This window comes from Orycteropus afer, unplaced genomic scaffold, assembly GCF_000298275.1.
Source record: "Orycteropus afer afer isolate SDZICR_OR568_19922 unplaced genomic scaffold, OryAfe1.0 scaffold00169, whole genome shotgun sequence".
In the NCBI taxonomy this organism is placed as follows: Eukaryota; Metazoa; Chordata; class Mammalia; order Tubulidentata; family Orycteropodidae; genus Orycteropus; species Orycteropus afer.
Window position 1 is genome coordinate 1,067,744 of NW_006921756.1, and position 20,627 is coordinate 1,088,370.

The 20,627-nt window shown below is 40.7% G+C and overlaps 1 protein-coding gene across 1 annotated transcript in view; it reads left to right on the forward strand.

The window, feature by feature from the left end:
- The first annotated feature begins 5,417 nt into the window (after positions 1 to 5,417).
- MAST2 (microtubule associated serine/threonine kinase 2) overlaps positions 5,418 to 20,627 on the forward strand; it is a 394,690-nt gene continuing 379,480 nt past the window's right edge. Inside the window, exon 1 of the mRNA XM_007946677.2 lies at positions 5,418 to 5,597. Within this exon, the coding sequence (XP_007944868.1) occupies positions 5,418 to 5,597 (180 nt within the window). The remainder of the gene's footprint in view (positions 5,598 to 20,627) is intronic.

Sequence of the window (20,627 nt, forward strand, 5' to 3'; positions counted from 1 at the left end):
GTTTCACATTTAAGTCTTTGATCCATCTGGAGTTCATTTTTGTGTATGGTGTGAGGCACAGATCTTGTTACAACAGTCCATTCTATCTTGCAACTTTCTTAACTTCCTCACCATTTAGAAGTTCTATGACTACACAGTCTTTTCCCTCTTTTTGTTTGTAGTTGTCCTCACTTGGCAATTGACTTCTCTGGTGAGCTATTGATTGAATGGGTTTAGAACTCAGAACTGAAGGCCACCGGTAGTTAGATATATAACTAATATAAACTCTTCTATGATTTGATAATCTAAATGTGATCACTTTTCTTTTTTCTAGCTAGCCTCTCAAGTCCCTCATGGCATATTATCAGAAAGTCTATTATCTCCTCCTTAACTATCTAAGAATCCCAAGATTATTATATAGTCTAAAAATTAAGTATAGTACTTATAGACTATTAGGTAGCACTCCAAAATTTGTGGCTTAAAACAACAACCATTTATTTAGCTGACAATTCTATGGATCAGCTGTACAGTTCTTGTGGTCTGGGCAAGTTCATCTAATCTTTATCAGACTTGCTCATGCATCTGCAGTCAGCTGAGGGGTGGACTGGTGGCTAGATGATCTAGAATGGCCTTTCTCACATGTCTGGCAGTTGGCAGGCTATTGGCTATAGTACTAGGAGAAACTAGGCCACATATAGAACTGCCCTTTAGGGTTCCAAGGCTGCAATCTTTGCAGAAGCAAACTGACACATCTTTCTCCTGTGGAGCATAATGGATTTGAAGCAAGCACTGTAACCACTGTACCACCAGGGCTCCTTTCCTATCTCTGTTGTTGTTGTTATGTGCCGTCGAGTCAGACCTGACTCATAGCGACCCCTCCTTGGGTTTCCAAGGCAGTATCACTATGGAAGTAGATTGCCCCATCTTCCTTCCAAGGAGTGGCTGGTGGGTTTGAACCACCAGCCTTCTGGTTAGCAGTCAAGTGCTTTAGGCACTACACTACCAGAGCTCCCTTTCCTACCTCTAGAGACCTTAAAATGAGAAGCAAACGTAGGCCTCTATGTTCAAATCCACCTCTTCAAGGAATTTAGGTCAGGCTTTCCCAAGAGCTCCCTCATCACCTTCTGTTCTGGGATGTAGCTCCTGAGAAGACCTGAGGACCCTGTAGCTCATTAAGTATTCAGCTAGAGACTGAGAAGTATATCACCCCTTCCTATAGGCATCTCTAATCTCTACATAACTTCTTTTGGAGGCTCTTCAATCTCTCTTGGCTTTGAAGTTGGGGAAAAAAAGTCTCTTCACCATGAAGAACTTCAATATCTAGGGACCTCAATAATGGGATTAGGGCACTGGATTAGGATTCTAGTATGGAAAGTATTATAGATGATTTTTACTCTTGTTTGTGAAAGAGTTGTCCAAATTTTATTAGTATGTCTTTGATACTAAGGGTTTGTTAATCTCTGGAAGGATTGAGAACAACTGTTCCTAGTTCAAGGAGCATTGATGGTTCAGTAGTTAAGTGCTGGGCTGCTAATTGAGAGATTGGTGGTTGGAACCATGGGAGAAAAACATGGCAATTTGCTTCTGTAAAGACTTTGTTGTTGTTATGTGGCGTTGAGTCATCTCTGATTCATAGCAACCCCTCTTGGGTTTCCGAGGCAGTATCACTATGGAAGTAGATTGCCCAACCTTCCAGGAGTGACTGGTGGGTTTGAACTGCCAGCCTTTCGTTAGCAGTCAAATACCTTGGGCACTAAGCCACCAGAGCTCCCCTGTAAAGAATTACAGCCTGAGAAACTCTATAGGGGATTTGTACTCTGTCCTATAAGGTTGCTACGAGTTGGAACTAACTCTACAGCAATGGGTTTTGGGTTTGATGCCTACTTCTGAGCAATAAGAAAGGATTCTGGGCTATGATAGTTTAAGTGAAGGGCTTTTCCAGAGAAAGCTAGCACATATTGGCTTCCCCAAAGTCAATAATCCCATGCATTCCCTCACCGTAATCCAACATTAGTAATATATGAGAAAATAGGCCATGTGTGATTCTGTCCTGTGTCCCCACAAGCACCACAAGGTTTTATTACTTATTAAAGTGATGAGTAAGAGGATGAATAAGTGATGGATACACAAATAAGTGAGTGAATGAGTGAATAGATGACCAACTCAAATATTTTTCTTAATATAGACAACATTTAATAACTATATTATGTATAATTCTGAGGGCCAAGTGAATTTTTGAAACATTTTAAGACTGTTCTGAGACTCCTATCCTATTCTTGTTTCTCCATTCTCTCCTCTTTCTACCTGTTTCACTCAACTTTGGTCTCTTCCTTGGCACATGTGATGGGAATTTGGAAAGTTCCAAGTTTTTCTCAGGGTCATGTAGCCTTCTCTTTTTCTTTTCTTAGAAAGAATTTTGCTGAGGTATAATTCAGATACCATATAATTAACCCACTGTTCTGGATACCTCTGTGCTGCTCTAACAGAAGATATACCACAAATGGAATAGCTTTAACAAACAGGAGTTTATTCTTACAATTTGGAGGCTTTATGTCCGAGTTCGAAGTGCCGGGCTCTAGGAGCTGGGTGAAAGCCCCTCAACCTTGGACTTCAACTCTGCCTCCTGCTCCTGACCCACTGGAGCTGCAGGCTTTTCTTCATTCAGCTGCTGGCTGCTGAGGCTGACAAACCCAAGCTTGACAAGTAACGAGGCACAGTTCTGATATTACCAAACCACACAACAGGCCACTAATTCAAGTCCATTAAAAGTCCCAAGATTGGCAGAGCATGGCAGGCTGCTGAACAATGACTCGGCTACATGCAGGGTTCAAGCATGCCATCAGCTAGAGACCATTCCCAAAGCTGCTGCTTATATGTGGGAAGCAGACTACATGCCTACAGCAGGTACTCAGTTGCTTGTGGAGATCGAACCATGGAGTTGATTGCCAGTCTCATCATGGGGAATAACTACTATCAGCTGCCCAGCCACTCAACCAGGCCCAGTCAAATTCACTTAAAAGTGTACAATTCAATGATTTTTCACATATTCACAGAGTTGTGTAACTCTTTTAGCCCGAGGCAATCACTAATTTACTTTCTTTCTCTATAGATTTGCCTATTTAGGACATTTCATATAAGTGAAATCATGCAATATGTGTTCCATTTTTAGAAGAATGTCATTGTAGGTGCTTAATAAATATTTGTGGAGTTTCACAAATTAATTACTGGTATCTAAATTACCAAGGCTAAGTCAGGTGGATTTTCCTGTCAGAGACTGTTAAAGAAGGTTAGACTTTCCTTTCATGGGTATATGGCAGCAGCATAGCACATTATCTGGTGGTGGTGTCTGAGGGTGGTCTGGGAGCAGTGTTCTGAGATTGTTCTTGATGTGCAGTCAGTTCATATAAGCCCTTTTTTCCTGCTGGTTTTGCAAACCTGCTTCTGCAAATCTCTATTCAGTTCTGTGAGCCCTCTAAATAGCCTTCTGAAAACTTTCTCCTTAGGCTTAGGATGATAGAGTTTGTTTCTGTTCCTTGTAATCAAGAACATGGGAGACCATGTACATGCAGGGAATTATAAATAAATGGTGTAACTATAAACAGTTGGTACAGTGGAGATTAATAAGAGAAGAAGAGGTAGACAGAGAGTAGACTATGTATAGCCTCACTGACCATAATAAGTTTAGACATCGTTTTGAGAGCCATTGGGATCCATTTAACTGCTTAAGTAAGAGAGTAACATGTTATATGAAGATTCCTGTGAGGGCTTTGTGGAGAATCGTTTGGAAGAGAATGAGACAGAAGGTAGGCAAACCAGTTAGAAGGGCTTCCTGGTAAAGTAGGTGAGAGAAGATAAGACTTGATCCCAGGTGGTACCAGTGGGATGGAACAGAGGAAACAGATTATAGAGATAGTAAGGTAACAAACAAAACGACTTGTTCATTAATTACATGTGGGGGATGGAGGAAGAGGAAGGAGTCTAGAGTGACTTTCAGGTTTCTGGTTGGGGCAAATAGATGGGTAGTGATGAGGAACGGAAAATACAGGAGCAGGCTGTAGAGCACATTGGTTATGTGTGTGGGCTTTGGTGTCTGACAGACTTTGAGTTTTGGCTCTGCACTTACTAGCTGTGTGATTTCAAGCAAGTTACTACTTAACTTGATCCTCAGTTTTCTAAACTATAAAGTAGAAATAGTACACCTTACTTCTTGTTTGTGTATGTGTCTGCTGTGAGAATTGAATGAACAGTGTCTGGTATGCAGCCGACATTCTATAAATGTCAGCTATTAAATTCTTACAAAGAGTTTAGAAGGGAGGCCCAGGACAAACAGGTCAGGTCAAAAGATGAAAAATAAAAGGTTGTGGCCCACCAGCTGAAGCCAAAGGAAGAGGCCAGTCAGGGCCAAGCTACAGGAACATGTTGCTGAGCAGATGAGTCACTAGAAGCAGCAGCCAGACTGCCCAGGGCTTAGAGGCTGGACTAGGCTGCAACATGATGACTTAATTGTCAATGGAGAATCCTGGGGAATGTTCTGGAAGCCTTTTCTCCTCCACTCCCCCTAAGAAATCCATCACTTATTTCTCTTATTTATAGGATTTTCAACAGCCTGTCTTACCCTGTGAAAGAAAAATGAAGTAGTGGAAAGGGCAGAAATACCAGAATTTGTTTAGTTTGGTCACTGATTTGTTGGGTGACTTGGCGTATGCCACTTTACTTGTCTCCTCATCTGTAACACAGGAAAGTAGATTTCCCAAGTGGAAATGAGGATCAGGTGAAGGTTGGCAGACATTTAATAAAAAGGCATGCATTAGTGCGCTATTCATGAGTTGTGTATTTTGCCCTCTTCCTGGCCTGTCAGACCCCAGTTCCTTGAGGACACTGATTTGTTCTAACTCATTTTTGGGTCCCAGCACTTGGCCTGGTTAACATACAATTCCATGAATGAATCATCGAAAGATCAATGAGGTTCTGCAGCCGCAGTTAGTATGCCGAGAACCCCGCCCCCTTCCGCTGCCCTTACCACGCAGCCCGGCCGCAGGCGGGTTTCTCGCGACCGTTCGCTGGCGCGTGCGCGGGAAGCCGAGCGCGGCCAGAAGTGGCGGGCGGGTTAGTTGTGCGAGCGCGCGCGAGCGCGCGCGCGAGGGGCGGGGTAGGCGGGTGAGTGTCTGGTGGTGAAGCAGGGGGCTGCGGCTGGTGGCCTGCGAAGCGTGAGTTCGATAGTAGACGAGTAGGCGGCGGCGATGTAAGGAGTGCCCAGGAGGCCGCGGCGCTTGAGGCCCCAGCAAACGCGGAGGCGCGGCGGGCAGGGGTCCCTGGGTTCCGGCGCCCCCCTGGCTATGGTGACCGCAGGCGGTGTTTGGCGCGGCAGCGCTGAGCGCAGGGGCGGTGCGGGGCCGGGGCAGTCGCAGCGCTGAAGACCTTAGGGCCCAGCCGTGGATATGAAGCGGAGCCGCTGCCGCGACCGGCCCCAGCCGCAGACAGCACGCCGGGAGGATGGGGCTCAGCGAGCAGCGGAGCTGTCTCAGCCCCAACCCCTGCCCTCGCGCCGGCGAGCGCCGCCCGGGAGGCAGCGGCTGGAAGAGCGGTCATGGCCCACGGGTCCGGAGGGCAAGGAGCAGGTAGGGTCGGCCAGGGTCGGAAAGGATGAGAGGGAGCCTGAATGGAATCAGTGGGGGAGGGGATCTCTGGCGGGAGTATGAGGCTTGGGCTTTTGAGGGGTGGGAACTGAGTAGTTTGGGAGGAGGAGAGGCAGATCTTCTGCCAGAAAGATCGAGAGTGGAGAAATGGAAGTGGTGGCTCAGGGTAGAATGGGAAACGAAGGGCTAGAAGAATGAAAAATTATCCTAAAGGCATTTGTGGTCGGAGGTTCTGGTTATGAAGAAAGGACGTTGGACTGTGGATTGGGAGGGAATGAGCTGCAAAGGGATTCTATGGAGTTATTTAGTGGAGTTAAATAGTGTAAAGTGGGAAAGTCATTTTGATATTGTAAATATTATCCTGTTTCTTAGAGGTTGTTTTGACAGTTATGAAAATGGATGATTTATTATTAAGCATTCCCAAATGACCATCATTATGGTCTTGGACGAGTGTGTTTTAGAATCATTGTTAAGGTTTTCCGCAGTAACAGCCTACTTCATGAGAAAGCGCTTTTTAAAATACCTACATGTGTGCAATCCCCAACCAGCTCTGAGTAGAGAATTCATGGATGTTTTTTAGGGGTTTACCATGGAAAACACCTTGGTGGGAAAACACGGATAGAAAGCAGTGTAAAAACATACATCAGGTTTCTGAATGGACAGGATATGTTTATATAACTTATTAGTATAGGGTAGGTGTATTTAGGAATACAGGTAAAGGTCAGTTTTATTAGTGAGGAGAACCTACACTAGCAGTTGTAGTACAGTGAATGGATATATGATTCTTGATCTTGGGATTTGATGAAAACTGTTCTGTAGTAATGAATGTTGGTGACAGCTTTTCTTTTGCACAGTTTTACTCCAGATCCTAGTGACTGTTCTTGAACTTTTCAATACTTTGTATCAATCTTCTGCCTCTTGTCCCTCACTTAAAGAAATACTTCCTTTAACATCTTTTTTTTTTTTTTTTTTTGTCATTGGTTATTTATAAACAAAAACCAAATCAAACTCACTGCCATCGGATCAGATCTGACTCACAGCAACCCCTCCTTGGGTTTCTGAGGCAGTATTACTAGGGAAGTAGATTGCCCAATCTTCCTTCTGTGGAATGGCTGGTGGGTTTGAACCTCCAGCCTTCTGGTTAGCAGTCAAAAATGCTTTAGATGCTACGCCACCAGAGCACTCTGAAAACTGGCTGGATGTCATTCTTGATTATATTGTTTGAGTGGTACACATCTTAGCATCTTGTATTTTATTACCTTTTTGTTCTTCCACTTTTTATTTTCCACTAATCCCCAGCCCTGAGTAGACTGCATCACCCACTATCTCTGCCTTTGCGGTCAAGCTGCTGAGCTTTTGCTCTCCTGCTCTACTCCCCTTCCCCATCTTTGTCTTTTACATTCTTTGCAGTTCCTAATTCAAAATTTTAAAATGTATTTTAAGCCCAGAGCCCTTTCCTGCATCATATTACTCATTCCAGTTGACCTTACTGCACGCTTTGTTGAAAAGTTCAAGGTTATTTAATTTTCCTGATCTTTTGTGGGAATTTCTGTGTTTAGTCATTTTTCACTTCAGTCTTGAGAAAGAAGTATTCATTTTTCTCTGAGCCTCATTCCTCCAAATGTCTTTGACTTCATTCCCCGTCATCTGCTTCTGTTGCTGTGTTAGCTGTTTTGAGTCACCTCTGACTCTTGGTGATCCCATGTATGGAAAAGGAAATGCTGCCTAGTCCTGTATCACCCCCATGATCAGTTGAGGATGGACCATTGCCCCATAGGGTTTTCCTGGTTAATTTTGAGAAATAGATCGCCAGGCCTTTTTTCCTAGTCTGCCTTAGTCTGGAAGCTTCACTGAAATGATTCTGCATCATAGTAACACGCAAGCCTCCACTGACAGACGGGGCTGTAAAACCAGAAAAACCAAACTCACTGCCATGGGGTTGGATTCGACTCACAGTGACCCCTCCTTGGGTTTCTGAGACGGTATCACTATGGAAGTCGATTGCCCCATCTTCCTTCCGAGGAGTGGCTGGTGGGTTTGAACCACCAGCCCTCTTGTAATATATGTTATTCTCTCTTCCTTTAATATTTTAAAAACAAAACAACACAACTTTTCTGAATTGTATAATCTACCCCAGCTACTTTGTTACCTCTTTCCTTTTACTATTCTGGAAAAATGAATTTATATTCATGTCTCAGCTTCCTTATCTTCTGTACATTCTTTAAAATTATGATCTGGCTTCTACACATACACTCTTTCTATGCTGATCTCTTCAAAGTCACCAATAACTTCTTGTTTATTTTCTTATTAAGGTGTGACTTACTTATGTACAATATACAAATCAAAGAGTCAGCCCAGTGAGTTTTATAGAATAAATACACCCATGTAATGGTTATTTAGATCAGTTTGTAGAACATATTTGTACCCTTAGAATGCTTTCTCCCAATTACTCAACTCCAGAGGTAACCACTTTCTTAAACTCTACCACCATGGATTACTTTTGCCTCTTTGTGTACTTTATATAAATGAAATCATATAGTTTGTACCTTTTTGTGACTAGATTGTTTCATTCATATCATGTTTGTAAGACTCATCCATGTTATTACTTGTAGCAATAATTTGTTCTTTTTTGTTACTGTATACTTTTCCATTGTGTGACTGTACAAAGGTTATCCATTCTTTTGCTGTTAAATACCAATAACTTCTTTTCTCAGATTAAAAAATAATACATGGCTGCGTGGGAAAGATTTTCATTGTTCAAGATTCATACAGAGAAGTATCTAGAACTTTCAAGAGACCTTTAAATCACTAAATATGGTAATCTCTCTAGTCCTCATCATCTCTGATCTTTGGGAATGATTTGTCACTAGAGTATGTGTCCTTTTTTGACATTTTTCTCTCGCTTGTCCTAATATCCATTCCACTCCTGCTTCTCTGACTGCTCCTTGTCTTTTTCTGTTTCCTCTTTCTGTTCTGTAAATGATCCTTAAGGATATGTTACTGTCTCTTTCCTTTATTGTGCTCTGTTCTTTAGCAGGTTTACTCTATCTTGTGGCAGGTGCTTAGGATATGGAACAAGGGTCTATAGTTCTTTTTATTCCTGACATTGTGTCACAGAACTTCCTTGTAGAGTGATCTGTGTCTCTAGACTTGACCTCTTTCCTTAGTTCTACATTTCCATTTTTGTGCTTAACATTTCCACTGTAGATTCTCAGAATTTGTGATCTTAACATTTGTGATTTTTTAAAAAAATTTGATAGTGATATTGAAGTTTCCTAATGTGTAATAAGTTATGATTTTGCAAAGGCAGACATTTTAGTTGTGTGAGCTGTGCAGCTGGTTAGATTCCATTCATTTAGGTAGTAAGAGCCTAGTTGATCAGTAAACATTTGCCTCTCAAAAATAGCTTTGTTGTTCTTATGGCACAGAGTAATGCTTAATATACTTCATACTGTGTTGCTATTTGGGACTAGATCCTTGTTAGGCCTTAGGGCTTAGATCTCCAGAAGGCCAGTGACTTACTATGTTATGTTATTAAACTAGAACCCATTGTTTCTCCTTTGAAATGTGCTTCTCCCTTTATCTTCTTTATTTATCCTTTTATTAGTCATCAAACTTGAAATCATGTGGTGGTCTTTGACTTCTCCCTTTGCCTTGACCCCTTATCCAGTTAGGTTCTGCTGATTCTACTTTCATGATACCTTTCAAATCTTTATTCTCCTCGTCACCTTAATTCAGCATTTATAACCTTTAGTCTTGATTGTTGTAATATCTTAACTACATTTACTCTATCTTTAGTCTATCACTTGTAATAAATTCTGCACTCTTATTTATTTATTTATTTTTAAAAGGTTGGAATTCATTGCCTACCTGGCTCATAGTAAGTGTTGGATAAATATGTTAAATGAATAATCATTTCAATTCTCTATTCTCAGAAAGTTTTCTGTCTTCATTAGCTTCTTATTACCCATAGACTTAAAGTCCTTGGAATGAAAAATCTATTTGACATTTGTCACTTGTTACTAGAAGAATATGAATTAGATATCCTTTTTGTTAGTTCCCTAGCACCTTTGTGGTATTCTTTTCTCATCATGTTGTTGTTGTTGTGTGCCATCAAGTCAGACCTGACTCACAGTGACCCCTCCTCGGGTTTCTGAGGCAGTATCACTAGGGAAGTAGATCACTCAACCTTCCTTCTGAGGCGTGGCTGGGGTTTGAACCGCCAGCCTTCTGGTTAGTAGTCAAGTGCCTTAGGCACTATGCTACCAGAGCTCCTTTTCCCATCATAGTGTACCATTATTTTAACTTTTCCAGTGTTTCCTCCCCTCCTCTACCATCCCTGGTAACTAACAAAGAAAGTTTCCTGCCACATATAAGCCTTTCCTTGACTTTTTACAATAATGAACTAAGACTATATTTGTCCTTCTGTGATTGACTTATTTCACTCAGCATAATGTCCTCCAATGGAGCTCTGGTAGTGTAGTGCCTAAGGCTTTGGCTGCTAACTACTAACCAACAGGCTGGTGGTTCAAACCCACTAGCCACTCCTCGGAAGGAAGGTTGGGCAATCTACTTTCGTAGTGTACTCCCTTGGAAACCCAAGGAGGGGTTGCTATGAGTTGGGCCCAACTCAGTGGCACATAACAACAACAACAACAACTACAAAATGTCCTCCAAGTTCATCCATGTTTTGCAGGTTTCTACATTATTCATTAGTGTTACATGGTATTCGATTGTGTGTATGTATCATAGTTTGGTTATCCATTCTTCTGTTGATGGGCACCTTGGTTGTTTCCATCTTTTGCCATTGTAAATAGTGCTGCGATGAACATGGGTGTGCATATATCTGTACTTGTCCTGGTTCTCATTTCTTTAGGATTGTTGTTGTTGTTATTTGCCATCGAGTCAGCCCCGACTCATAGCGACCCCTCCTTGGGTTTCCGAGGCAGTATCACTACGGAAGTAGGATTGCCCAACATTCCTTCCGAGGAGTGGCTGGTGGGTTTGAACTGCCCCATGGCTAGTAATGGGATTGCTGGATCAAATGGTATTTCTAATTCCAACTTTTGAAGGAATTGCCATACTGCTTTCCACAGTGGTTGTATGAGAGTCCCAATCTCTCCACATCCTTGCCAGCATTTGTTACTTTTTGTCTTGTTGAATTTCACTCTTAGTTCTGGGGCCAGATGGTATCTCATTGTTGATTTGCATCTGTCCAATGGCTAATGAGGAGCTCTGGTAGCATAGTGCCTAAGGCACTTGACTGCTAACCAGAAGGTTGGCTGTTTAAACCCACCAGTCACTCCTTGAAAGGAAGGTTGGGCAATCTACTTCTGTAGTGATACCACCTCAGAAACCCAAGGAGGGGTCGCTATAAGTTGGGGCTGGCTGACTTGACAGCACATAACAACAGCAACAATGGCTAATGATTGTGAATATTTCTTCATGTGTTCATTGGCTGCCTGAATATCCTTTTTGGTGAAGTGTCTACTCGTGTCATCTGTCCATTTATGAATTACATTGTTAGTCTTTTTGTTGTTGAGGTGTCAGAGTTTTCTATAAATTTTAGAGATAAGTCTCTTGTTAGATATGTTGTTGCCGAATATTTTTTTCACAATCTGTGGGTTCTCTTTTTACTCTTTTGGAGAAATTTTTTGAAGCACATAAAAATTTAATTTTTAGAAGGTCCCATTCATCTAGTTTATCTTCTGTTTGGGCATTTTGGGTTATGCTTGACAGTCTATTTATGCCATAAATTAGGGCCCCTAATTTGCCCCTTGTTTTTCCTTGAGGAACTTTATAGTTTTAGGTTTCACTTTTAAGTCTTTGATCCATCTGGAGTTAGGTTTTGTGTATGCTGTGAGGATCTTGCTTCATTTTTTTGCAAATGGGTATCCAGTTTTGCCAGCACCACTTTTTAAAGAGACGGTCTCTTCCCCATGTAATGGATTTTGGCCCTTTGTCAAAAATCAGCTGACCGTAGGTCGATGGATCTATTTCTGGGTTCTCAGTCTGTTCCACTGGTCTGTGTGTCTGTTGTTGTACCAGTACCAGGCAGTTTTGACTTCTGTGGCTGTAGAGTAGGTTTTAAGATCTGAGACTGTTTGAGACCTCCTACTTTGTTCTTCTTTTTCAGTTTGTTGTTAGGTGCCGTTGAGCCACTCATAGTGGCCCTATGCACAGCAGAACGAAACACTGCCCAGTCCTGTGCCAGCCTCATGATCCTTGATGTACCTGAGCCTGTCGTTGCAGCCACTGTGTCAATCCATTTCGTTGAGGGCCTTCCCCTTCTTTGTTGACCCTCCATTTTACTGAGCACAATATCCTTCTCCAGGGAATGGTTCCTCCTGACAATGTGAGCAAAGTAGGTGAGACAAAGTCTGTCCATTCTCACTCCAAGGAGCATTCCAGCTGCACTTCCAGGACAGATCTGTTAGTCCTTTTAGCAGTCCATGGTACTCTTAGCATTCTTTTCCAACACCACAACTCAAAAGCATCAACTCTTCTTCGTTCTTCCTTATTCATCATCCAGCTCTCACATGCATAAGGGGTGATTAAAAATACCATGGCTTGGGTTAGGTCCACCTTAGCCTTCAAGGAGACATCTTTGCTCTTCCTCACTTGAAAGAAGTCTTTTGCAGCAGATTTGCCCAATACAGTATGTCATCTGATGTCTAGACTGATGCTTCCATTGGTGTTGATTGTAGAACCAAGTATATGATTTCCTTAACAACTTCAGTCTTTTCTCCACCCACTTTGAAGCTGTTTATTGGACCAGTTGTGAGGATTTTTATTTTCTTTATATTGAGGTGTAATCCATACTGCAGACTGTAGTCTTTAATCTTCATCAGTAAGTGCTTCAAGTCATCCTCACTTTCAGCAAGCAAAGTTGTGTCATCTGCCTCTTGCAGGTTGTTAATGAGTCTTCCTCCAATCCTAATTCCATGTTCTTTTCCATATAATCCAACTTCTCGAATTATTTGATCAGCATACAAATTGAATAAGTATGGTGAAAGGATGCAACCCTGACACACTCCTTTCTTGATTTTAAACCATGCAGTGTCCCCTTGTTCTGTTTGAACAACAGCTTCCTGATCTATGTTCAGTATCCTCATGAGTACAATCAAGTGTTCTAGAATTCCTGTTCTTCTCAATGTTATCCATAATTTGCTATGATCCACACAATTGAATGCTTTTGCATAGTCAGTAAAACATAAGTAAACATCTTTTTGGTATTCTTTGCTTTCAGCTAAGATCCATCTGACATCAGCAGTGATGTCCCTCGTTCTATATCCTCTCTGAAACCAACTTGCATTTCTGGAAGCTGCCTGTCAATATTACTACTGTAGCCATTTTTGAATAAGATTTTACTTGTATGTGATATTAATGATACTGTTCAATAATTTCCACATTCTGTGGGATCGCCTTTCTTTGGAATGGGTACAAATATGGATCTCTTCCAGTCAGTTGTCCAGGTAGCTATCTTCCAAATCTCTTGGCATAGCCAGGTGAGTGCCTCCAGCATGGCATTTTTCTGTTGAAACTTCTCAATGGGTATTCCATCAGTTCCTAGATCCTTGTTCTTCAATTCTTTTAGTGCAGCCTCGACTTCTTCCTTCAATACCATTGGTTCTTGAACATATGACACCTCCTGAAATGGATGAACATGGACCAGTTCTTTTTGGTAACAGTGACTCTGTGTATTCCTTACATCTTTTGATGTTTCCTGCATCATTCAATATTTTGCCCATAGAATCTTTCAGTATTGCAATTTAAGCCTTGAATTTTTTTCTCAGTTCTTTCAGCTTGAGAGATGCTGAGGTTCTTCTTGCCTTTTGGTTTTCTAACTCCAGGTCTTTGCACATTTCATGGTAATAACTGGCTTTGCCTTCTCGAGCTGCTCTTTGAAATCTTCTGTTCAGCTCTTTGAGCTGGTCATTTCTCGCATTTGCTTTCGCTGCTCTCTGCTGAAGGGCAAGTTTCTGAGTCTCTTCTGACATCCATTTTGGTCTGTTCTTCCTTTCTTGTCTTTTTAATGGCCTCTTGCTTTCTTCATGGATGATGTTCTTGATATCATCCCACAATTCCTCTGGGTTTTGGTCAGTCTGTTCTTTAGATGGTCTCTAAATCCAGGAAGGATATATTCCAGGTCGTATTTTGGCTCTTGTGGACTTGTTTTAACTGTATTTAACTTCAAATTGAACTTACATATGAGCAGTTGATGGTCTGTTCCACAGTCAACTTCTGGCCTTGTTTTTGCTGAAGATACTGTGCTTTTCCATCTCCTCTTGCCACAGATGTAGTCAATCTGATTCCTATGTATTCCATCCAGTGAAGTCCATGTGTATAGCCATCATTTATGTTGTTGAAAAAAGGTGTTTGCAATGAATAAGTCATTGGTTTTGCAAAATTCTATCATGCGATCTCCAGCATTATTTCTGTCACCCAGGCCATATTTTCCAACTACCGGTGATTCTTCATTTCCAACTTTTGCATTCCAGTCACCAGTGATAATCAGCACATCTTGATTGCATGCTTGGTCAGTTTCAGACTGCAGAAGTTTGGTAGAAATCTTCAGTTTCCTCATCTTTGGCTTTGTTGGTTGGTGCATGAATTTGAATAATAGTAGTATTAACTGGTTGTCCTTGTAGGCGTATGGATATTATCTTGTCAGTAACAACATTGTACTTCAGGACAGGACTTTGAAACAGTCCTTGTGATGATGAATGCTACACCATTACTTTTCAATTTGTCATTCCCGGCATAGTAGATCATATAGTTGTCTGATTCAAAATGGCCAAAACCAGTTCATTTCAGCTCACTAATGCCTAGGATATCGATCTTTATGTGTTCCATTTCATTTTTGACGACTTCTAGTTTTCCTAGATTCATACTTTGTACATTCAACATTCTGGTTATTAATGGATGTTTGCAGCTGTTCCTTCTCATTTTGAGTTGTGCCACATTAGCAAATGGAGGTCCTGAAATCTTTACTCCACCCATATCATTAAGATCATCTCTACTTGGAGGAATTACCTCTTCCACAGTCATATTTTGAATGCCTTCCAACCTGATGGGCTCATCTTCTGTATATCGGACAGTGTTTCAGGACTATTCATAAAATTTTCCAGTAATATATCAGGCTGTGTTTTACTGCTAATCATAAGGTTTTCATTGGCCAATTCTTTGAGAAGTGGATGGTCTCTTCCTTGTTTTGAGTGTGTCTTAGTCTAGAAGGTCCACTCAAACCTGCCCACCATGGCTAACCCTGATGGCATTTTGCAACACTGGTGGCATAGCCTCCAGTCTCACAGTAACATGCATGCCACCACAGGACGACAAACTGACGGACAGGTTTGTCTTCCTTAGTTGTTTATAACTGCTTTGCTCACTTTCCCACCTATCCGGGGCCTGGCCTTGAAATAAAGCCAGCCCAGATTCCCCAAGCTGCGTGCCTACCTGCCTACCTATCCAGGGCCCGGCCTCGGCCTCTCCTTCAGTAGTGCTTTCCTTAATCTGAGGTCTCTTTCCTTTCCATGTAAAATGATTGTTTTTTTCCATATCTTTAAAGAATGTTGATGGGATCTGGATTGGATTGCACTGAATGTATAGATTGCTTTGGGTAGTATTGACATTTTCAGTGTTCAGTCTTCCTATCCATGAGCATGGTATGTTCTTCCATTTATGGAGATCTCTTGTAGTTTCTTGGAAAGTAGTGCGGTGTAGTAAATTACCTGGTATGACTTGGCTTTTCTAGCTATAAGTCTTTGTAAACTCCATGGTGGAATTTGCTGTGAGCAACTGAGGAGCACCTGATTGTAAAAGTTATTATCCACCTGGGATATTTCTGTTGGGAGTGGCACAAAGCAATGTTCTGGGAAGTTCGCTCGCTCTCAGGTTCTTAGAATTCTGATGTTATGATTGGCTAGTTTGGCTACTCTGCCAGGCTCAAAAGGAGGCCTCCTAAAGGCAGAAGTCTCTGACTGCTGGCTGAGAACGATGTGCTGCTGAGAGAAATGCACTCCTGAGAGACTCATGCTCCTGGAAGAGATGTGCTTCTGAGAGACACGCACTGCTGGGAAAGAGACACAAGAGACACGCATTGCTGAGAGAGATACCAAGGAGACATCACTGCTAGGAGAGAGACTGTGAGAGAGACTATTGACTGAGAGATGGCAGGCTGAGAGAGACAGTGTTTTTTCTGAACTTGCATTGTAACCTGGTGCTTCCCTAATAAACCCCATAATCTGTGAGTTCTGTGTGGCCACTGCAGTGAATTATTGAACCCAGCAGAAAGGTGGTGAGTGCTGCGGGAGGCACGGTTGGTATCAGGGTTGGTGAAAGGGCTGGAGGGAGGTAGCATGTCTGGCCTCACAGTAATGGGCCGTGGGCTACTGATGGTGATTCTGTCTTCCTCTTGTGCAGTTAGAGGAGATCAGAAGATTTGGCCTCCTTGCCTCTTTAGCAAGTAGTGTTTTGTAGTTTTCTTTGTCTAGGTCTTTTGTGTCCCTAGAGATATATATTCCCAAGTATTTTATTTTTTTTGGTAGCCATCGTAAATGGTACTGATTTCCTTATTATTATTATTATTTTTTCCAGCAATCTCTTTGCTCGTGTAGAGGAATCCAACTGATTTTTGTATGTTGATCTTGTATTCTGCTATTATAGTAAATCTCTCAATGAGTTCCAGTAGTTTTTTTGCTGAGTCTCTTGGGTTTCCTATGTATAGGATCATATCATCAGCAAATAGGGATAGTTTTACTTCTTCCTTACTGATTTAGATGCTTTTTATTTCTCTTTCTTGCCTTATTGCCCTGCCTAGGACTTCCAGTACAACGTTGAATAGAAGTGATGATAGAGGGCATCCTTGTCTGGTTTCTGTTCGCAAGGGGAATGATTTCAGTCTCTCTCCATTGAGCATAATGTTGGCTGTGGTTTTCCATAGATGCCCTTTATTATATTGAGGAATGTTCCTTCTATTCCTATTTTGCTGAGAGTTTTTATTTTTTATTTTTTAATCAGGAATGGGTGTTGGTTTTTATCATATGCCTTTTCTGCATCGATTGATATGATCATGTGGTTCTTTTCCTTTGTTTTATTTATGTGATAGATGATACTGATTGTTTTTCTAATGTTGAACCATCCTTGTAAATGAATTTGGGAGGATTCCATCCTTTTCTGTGTTCTGGAACGGTTTGAGTAGGATTGGTGTCCATTCTTCTCTGAATGTTTAGTAGTATTCTGCAGTGAAACCATCTGGGCCAGGACTTCTTTTGTTAGTAATTTTTTTTATGATCTGTTCAATTTCCTCTTTTCTTATGGGTCTGTTAAAATTTTCCACCTCAGTCTCTGTTAGTTTAGGTAAATGGTATATTTCTAGAAATATGTCCATTCTAGATTTTCAGATTTGTTGAAGTATATTTCTTCATAGTATCCTGATACTATCCTCTTAATTTCTGTTGGTTCTGTTGTGATGTCACCCAATTCGTTTCTTATTCATTTTATTTGTATTCTCTACCTCTTTTCCTTTGTTAAATTTGCTGGTGGTTTGTCAATTTTATTAATCTTTTAAAAAAACCAGTGTCTAATTTTGTTCATTTTTTTTCTATTGTCATTTTATTTTCTGTTTCATTTATTTCTACTCGAATCTTGATTATTTCTTCTGGTGACTGTAGGCTTTTTTTTTTTTTTGTTGTTGTTGTTTGCTGTTCTTTTTCTAGTTTTTGGAGATGCTGGGTTAAGGTGTTGATTTTGGCTCTTTCTTCTGTTTTTGATGTGTGCGTTTATTGTTATAAATTGGCCTCTGATCACTGCTTTTGCTGTGTCCCATAGATTTTGGTAGGATGTGTTTTCATTTGCATTTGATTCAAGGAATTTTTTAATTTCATTTTTTATATCTTCTATTACCCAGTCATTTTCAAGGAGGGTGTTACTAAGTTTCCATGTGTTTGCTCTTTTTCCGTTGATCTTCCTACTGTTGATTTCTAATTTTATAGCATTGTGATCTGAAAAGACAGTTTGTAGTATTTCAGTGTTTTAAGTTTATTGAGGCTTGCTTTGTGGTCTAACACATGGTCTATCCTTGAGAATGTTCCATATGCACTGGAAAGGAATGTGTGTATTGTGCTGTTGTTGGGTGAAGTGCTCTGTAGATGTCTATAAGGTCAAGTTGGTGGATTGTAGTTTAGTTCTTCTGTGTCTTTGTTGAATTTCTTTCCAGTTGTTCTGTCTTTGATTGAAAGTGGTGTATTAAAGTCTCCTATTATGACTGTGGAATCATCTATTTGTCTTTTCCATTCTGTTAAAGTTCTTTTTATGTATTTTGGGGGTCTTTCATTGGGTGCATAGATATTTATTATGGTTATGTCCTCTTGTTCAGTCACTCCTTTAATCATTATATAATATCCTTCCTTGTCGCTTATGGTGGTTTTTGTCTTACAGTCAATTTTATCAGAATTAAATATTGCCACTCCTGCTCTTCTGTGGTTGCCATTTGCTTGATATATCTTTTTTCAACCTTTGATTTTTAGTCTATTTGTGTTTTTATCGCTAATGTGTGTCTCTTGTACACAGCATATTGATGGGTTATGTTTTCTGCAACTCTCCATCTCTTGAGTAGTGTGTTTTATCCATTGACATTTAATGTTATTATCAATAAATATGAACTTGTTGCTATCATTTTGTTAATTTTTTTATGGTGTTGGCTGATTTCTTTGTTCTGTATAATATTCTGTGCTGAGCTTGTTTTGTTTATAAATCATGTTATCACTTCCTTTGTTGCTGTTATTTTAGTATTTGCTAAATATTTGTGCTTGTCTTCTTTTTAATTTTGATATAAAGGTTTTCATTATTTTTGAGGTTACCCTGTGATTTATAATTTTCTTTGCAAGTTTAGAACAGTCCATTCTATCTTGCAATTATCTTGACTTCCTTACCATTTAGAAGTTCTGTAACTACATAATTTTTTCCCCTCTTTTTGGTTTGTATGGTCCTTATTTGCCAATTGATATCTCTGGTTCCCTGTTTACAATCTTGTAAACTTACTTCCTTTGTATACTTCCATAACTGGGTTGGTTTCTGGGTTATGTCATCATGTGTCTTAATGGTAGGTTGTTGTTTGCTGTTGTTGGTTCTCTGTCTGAAGGACTCCCTTTAGCATGTCTGGTAAGGTTGGTCTGGTTTTAACAAATTCCTTTAATTTCTGCTTATCTGTAAATGTCTTAATTTCACCATCATATTTGAGGGACAGTTTTGCTGGGTATATAATTTTTGGTTGGAAATTTTTTTCTTTCAGGGTTTTATGCATACCATCCCATTGCCTTTTTGTCTGCCTGGGTTCTGCTGAGAAATTAGAGGTTAGTCTTATTGGTTACCCTTTGTAGGTAACTTTTCATTTTTCCTGTGCTGCTTTCAGGATTCTTCTTTTGGCTTTGGTTTTGGTGAGTTTGATGATGATATGTCTTGGTGATTTTCTTGGGGTCTATCCTGTTTTGGGGTTCATTGGACTTCTTGAATGGATATATTCTCATCTTTCATCATATCAGGGAAATTCTCTTCCAACAAATCTTCAATAACTTTCTCTGTGGTTTTATTTCTCTTCCTGTTCTGGAATTCTGATTACATGTAGGTTATTCGTTTTGATGGTATCCCACATGAACCTTAGACTTCCTTCATTTTCTTTTGATTGACCTCTTTCCAGAGAAATATTGAGGTATTTGTCTTCAGTCTCACTAATTGTCTCTTCCATTGATTCAGTTCTACTCCTTTGCCCATTTAATGTGTTATGTATTTCTGAAAATTTAGTATTTATCTTCTGTATTTCCATCTGTAGATTTTATATCATTTCTAATTTTCCACTTATTTAGTCATTTTGTTCTTGTAATGTCTTCTGAAATTGTTTTAGTGTTTTCTCTGTGTTTTCCTTGATTTGTCTCTCAGTCCATTGGAGGTACCTAAATATAATACTTTTGAATTCCTTATGAGGGAGTTCCAGTGCTGCTTCTTTCTCAGGGATGTGTTCTGGGTCTGTATCTTGGTCCCTTGTTTCTACTGCTGTATCTTGCTTCTTTGTATGGACTTATATGGTCTGTTGCCTCTGAGGCATTTTGACATTTTTGTGTTTATATTTAATTGGTGATTGTGTGTTGGAGTGCTTCACCTAAAATTTTAGTTTTCTTTGGGTGTATGTGAGTAAGTCAGGCACTGTGCTCCTCTTTTCGCTTGTTGGCAGTGCTTATGCACTCACTATCTGTCTCTTTTCCTGTCGTTAGCCTCCCTTATGTCTGTGCTATCTTTGGCAAGCAGAGCTTATTCTTAGGTCCCTGGAATCTGAATGAGAATGCTGTCACTTTAAATATCTGAAATGGCTGCTGCTTGTAAACCTTCAAAATGGCCGCGCCCTCCGGACAGCCGAGAGTCCACAGCTCAGTTTGTCTCCTTCTTGTTATTTCCGTTTTCAGTCGTCAGCTACCTGTGCAATGGTCCATGGAGTCCTTGGTGAGCAGGGCTGATTTTTAGGTTAGTTCTCAGGTCCTAACACCACTTGGAAATACTCAGGCTGTCCGTGCCATCAGGACAGCTGACAGTCCGCAGCTCCATTTGTGTCCTTACTCACTGTTTTCATTCAGGTTCTTCTACTCAAAAAACCCCACACTTACTGCCGTTGAGCAGATTTTGATGCACAGTGACCCCTCCTTGGGTTTCTGAGGCGATGTCTCTATGGAAGTAGATTGCCCAGTCTACTAGTTGTTGTTTAATCCACTTCAGTATCCTTCCTTTCAAAGCTCTGGACTATAGGTTTATCTTCAGTATCTAGGTTGATTGGCTTGTCTTTTCTTTGTTGAAGAGGGTCTTTGTAGCTTGTCTGCTTATTCTGCCATTTTACTGGAAGTCTTACATTGTTGTTGTTGTTGTTAAGTGCTGTCGAGTTGTTTCCGACTCATAGCGACCCCATGCACAGCAGAACGAAACACTGCCCGATCCCGCGCCAGCCCCACAATCCCTGCTATACTT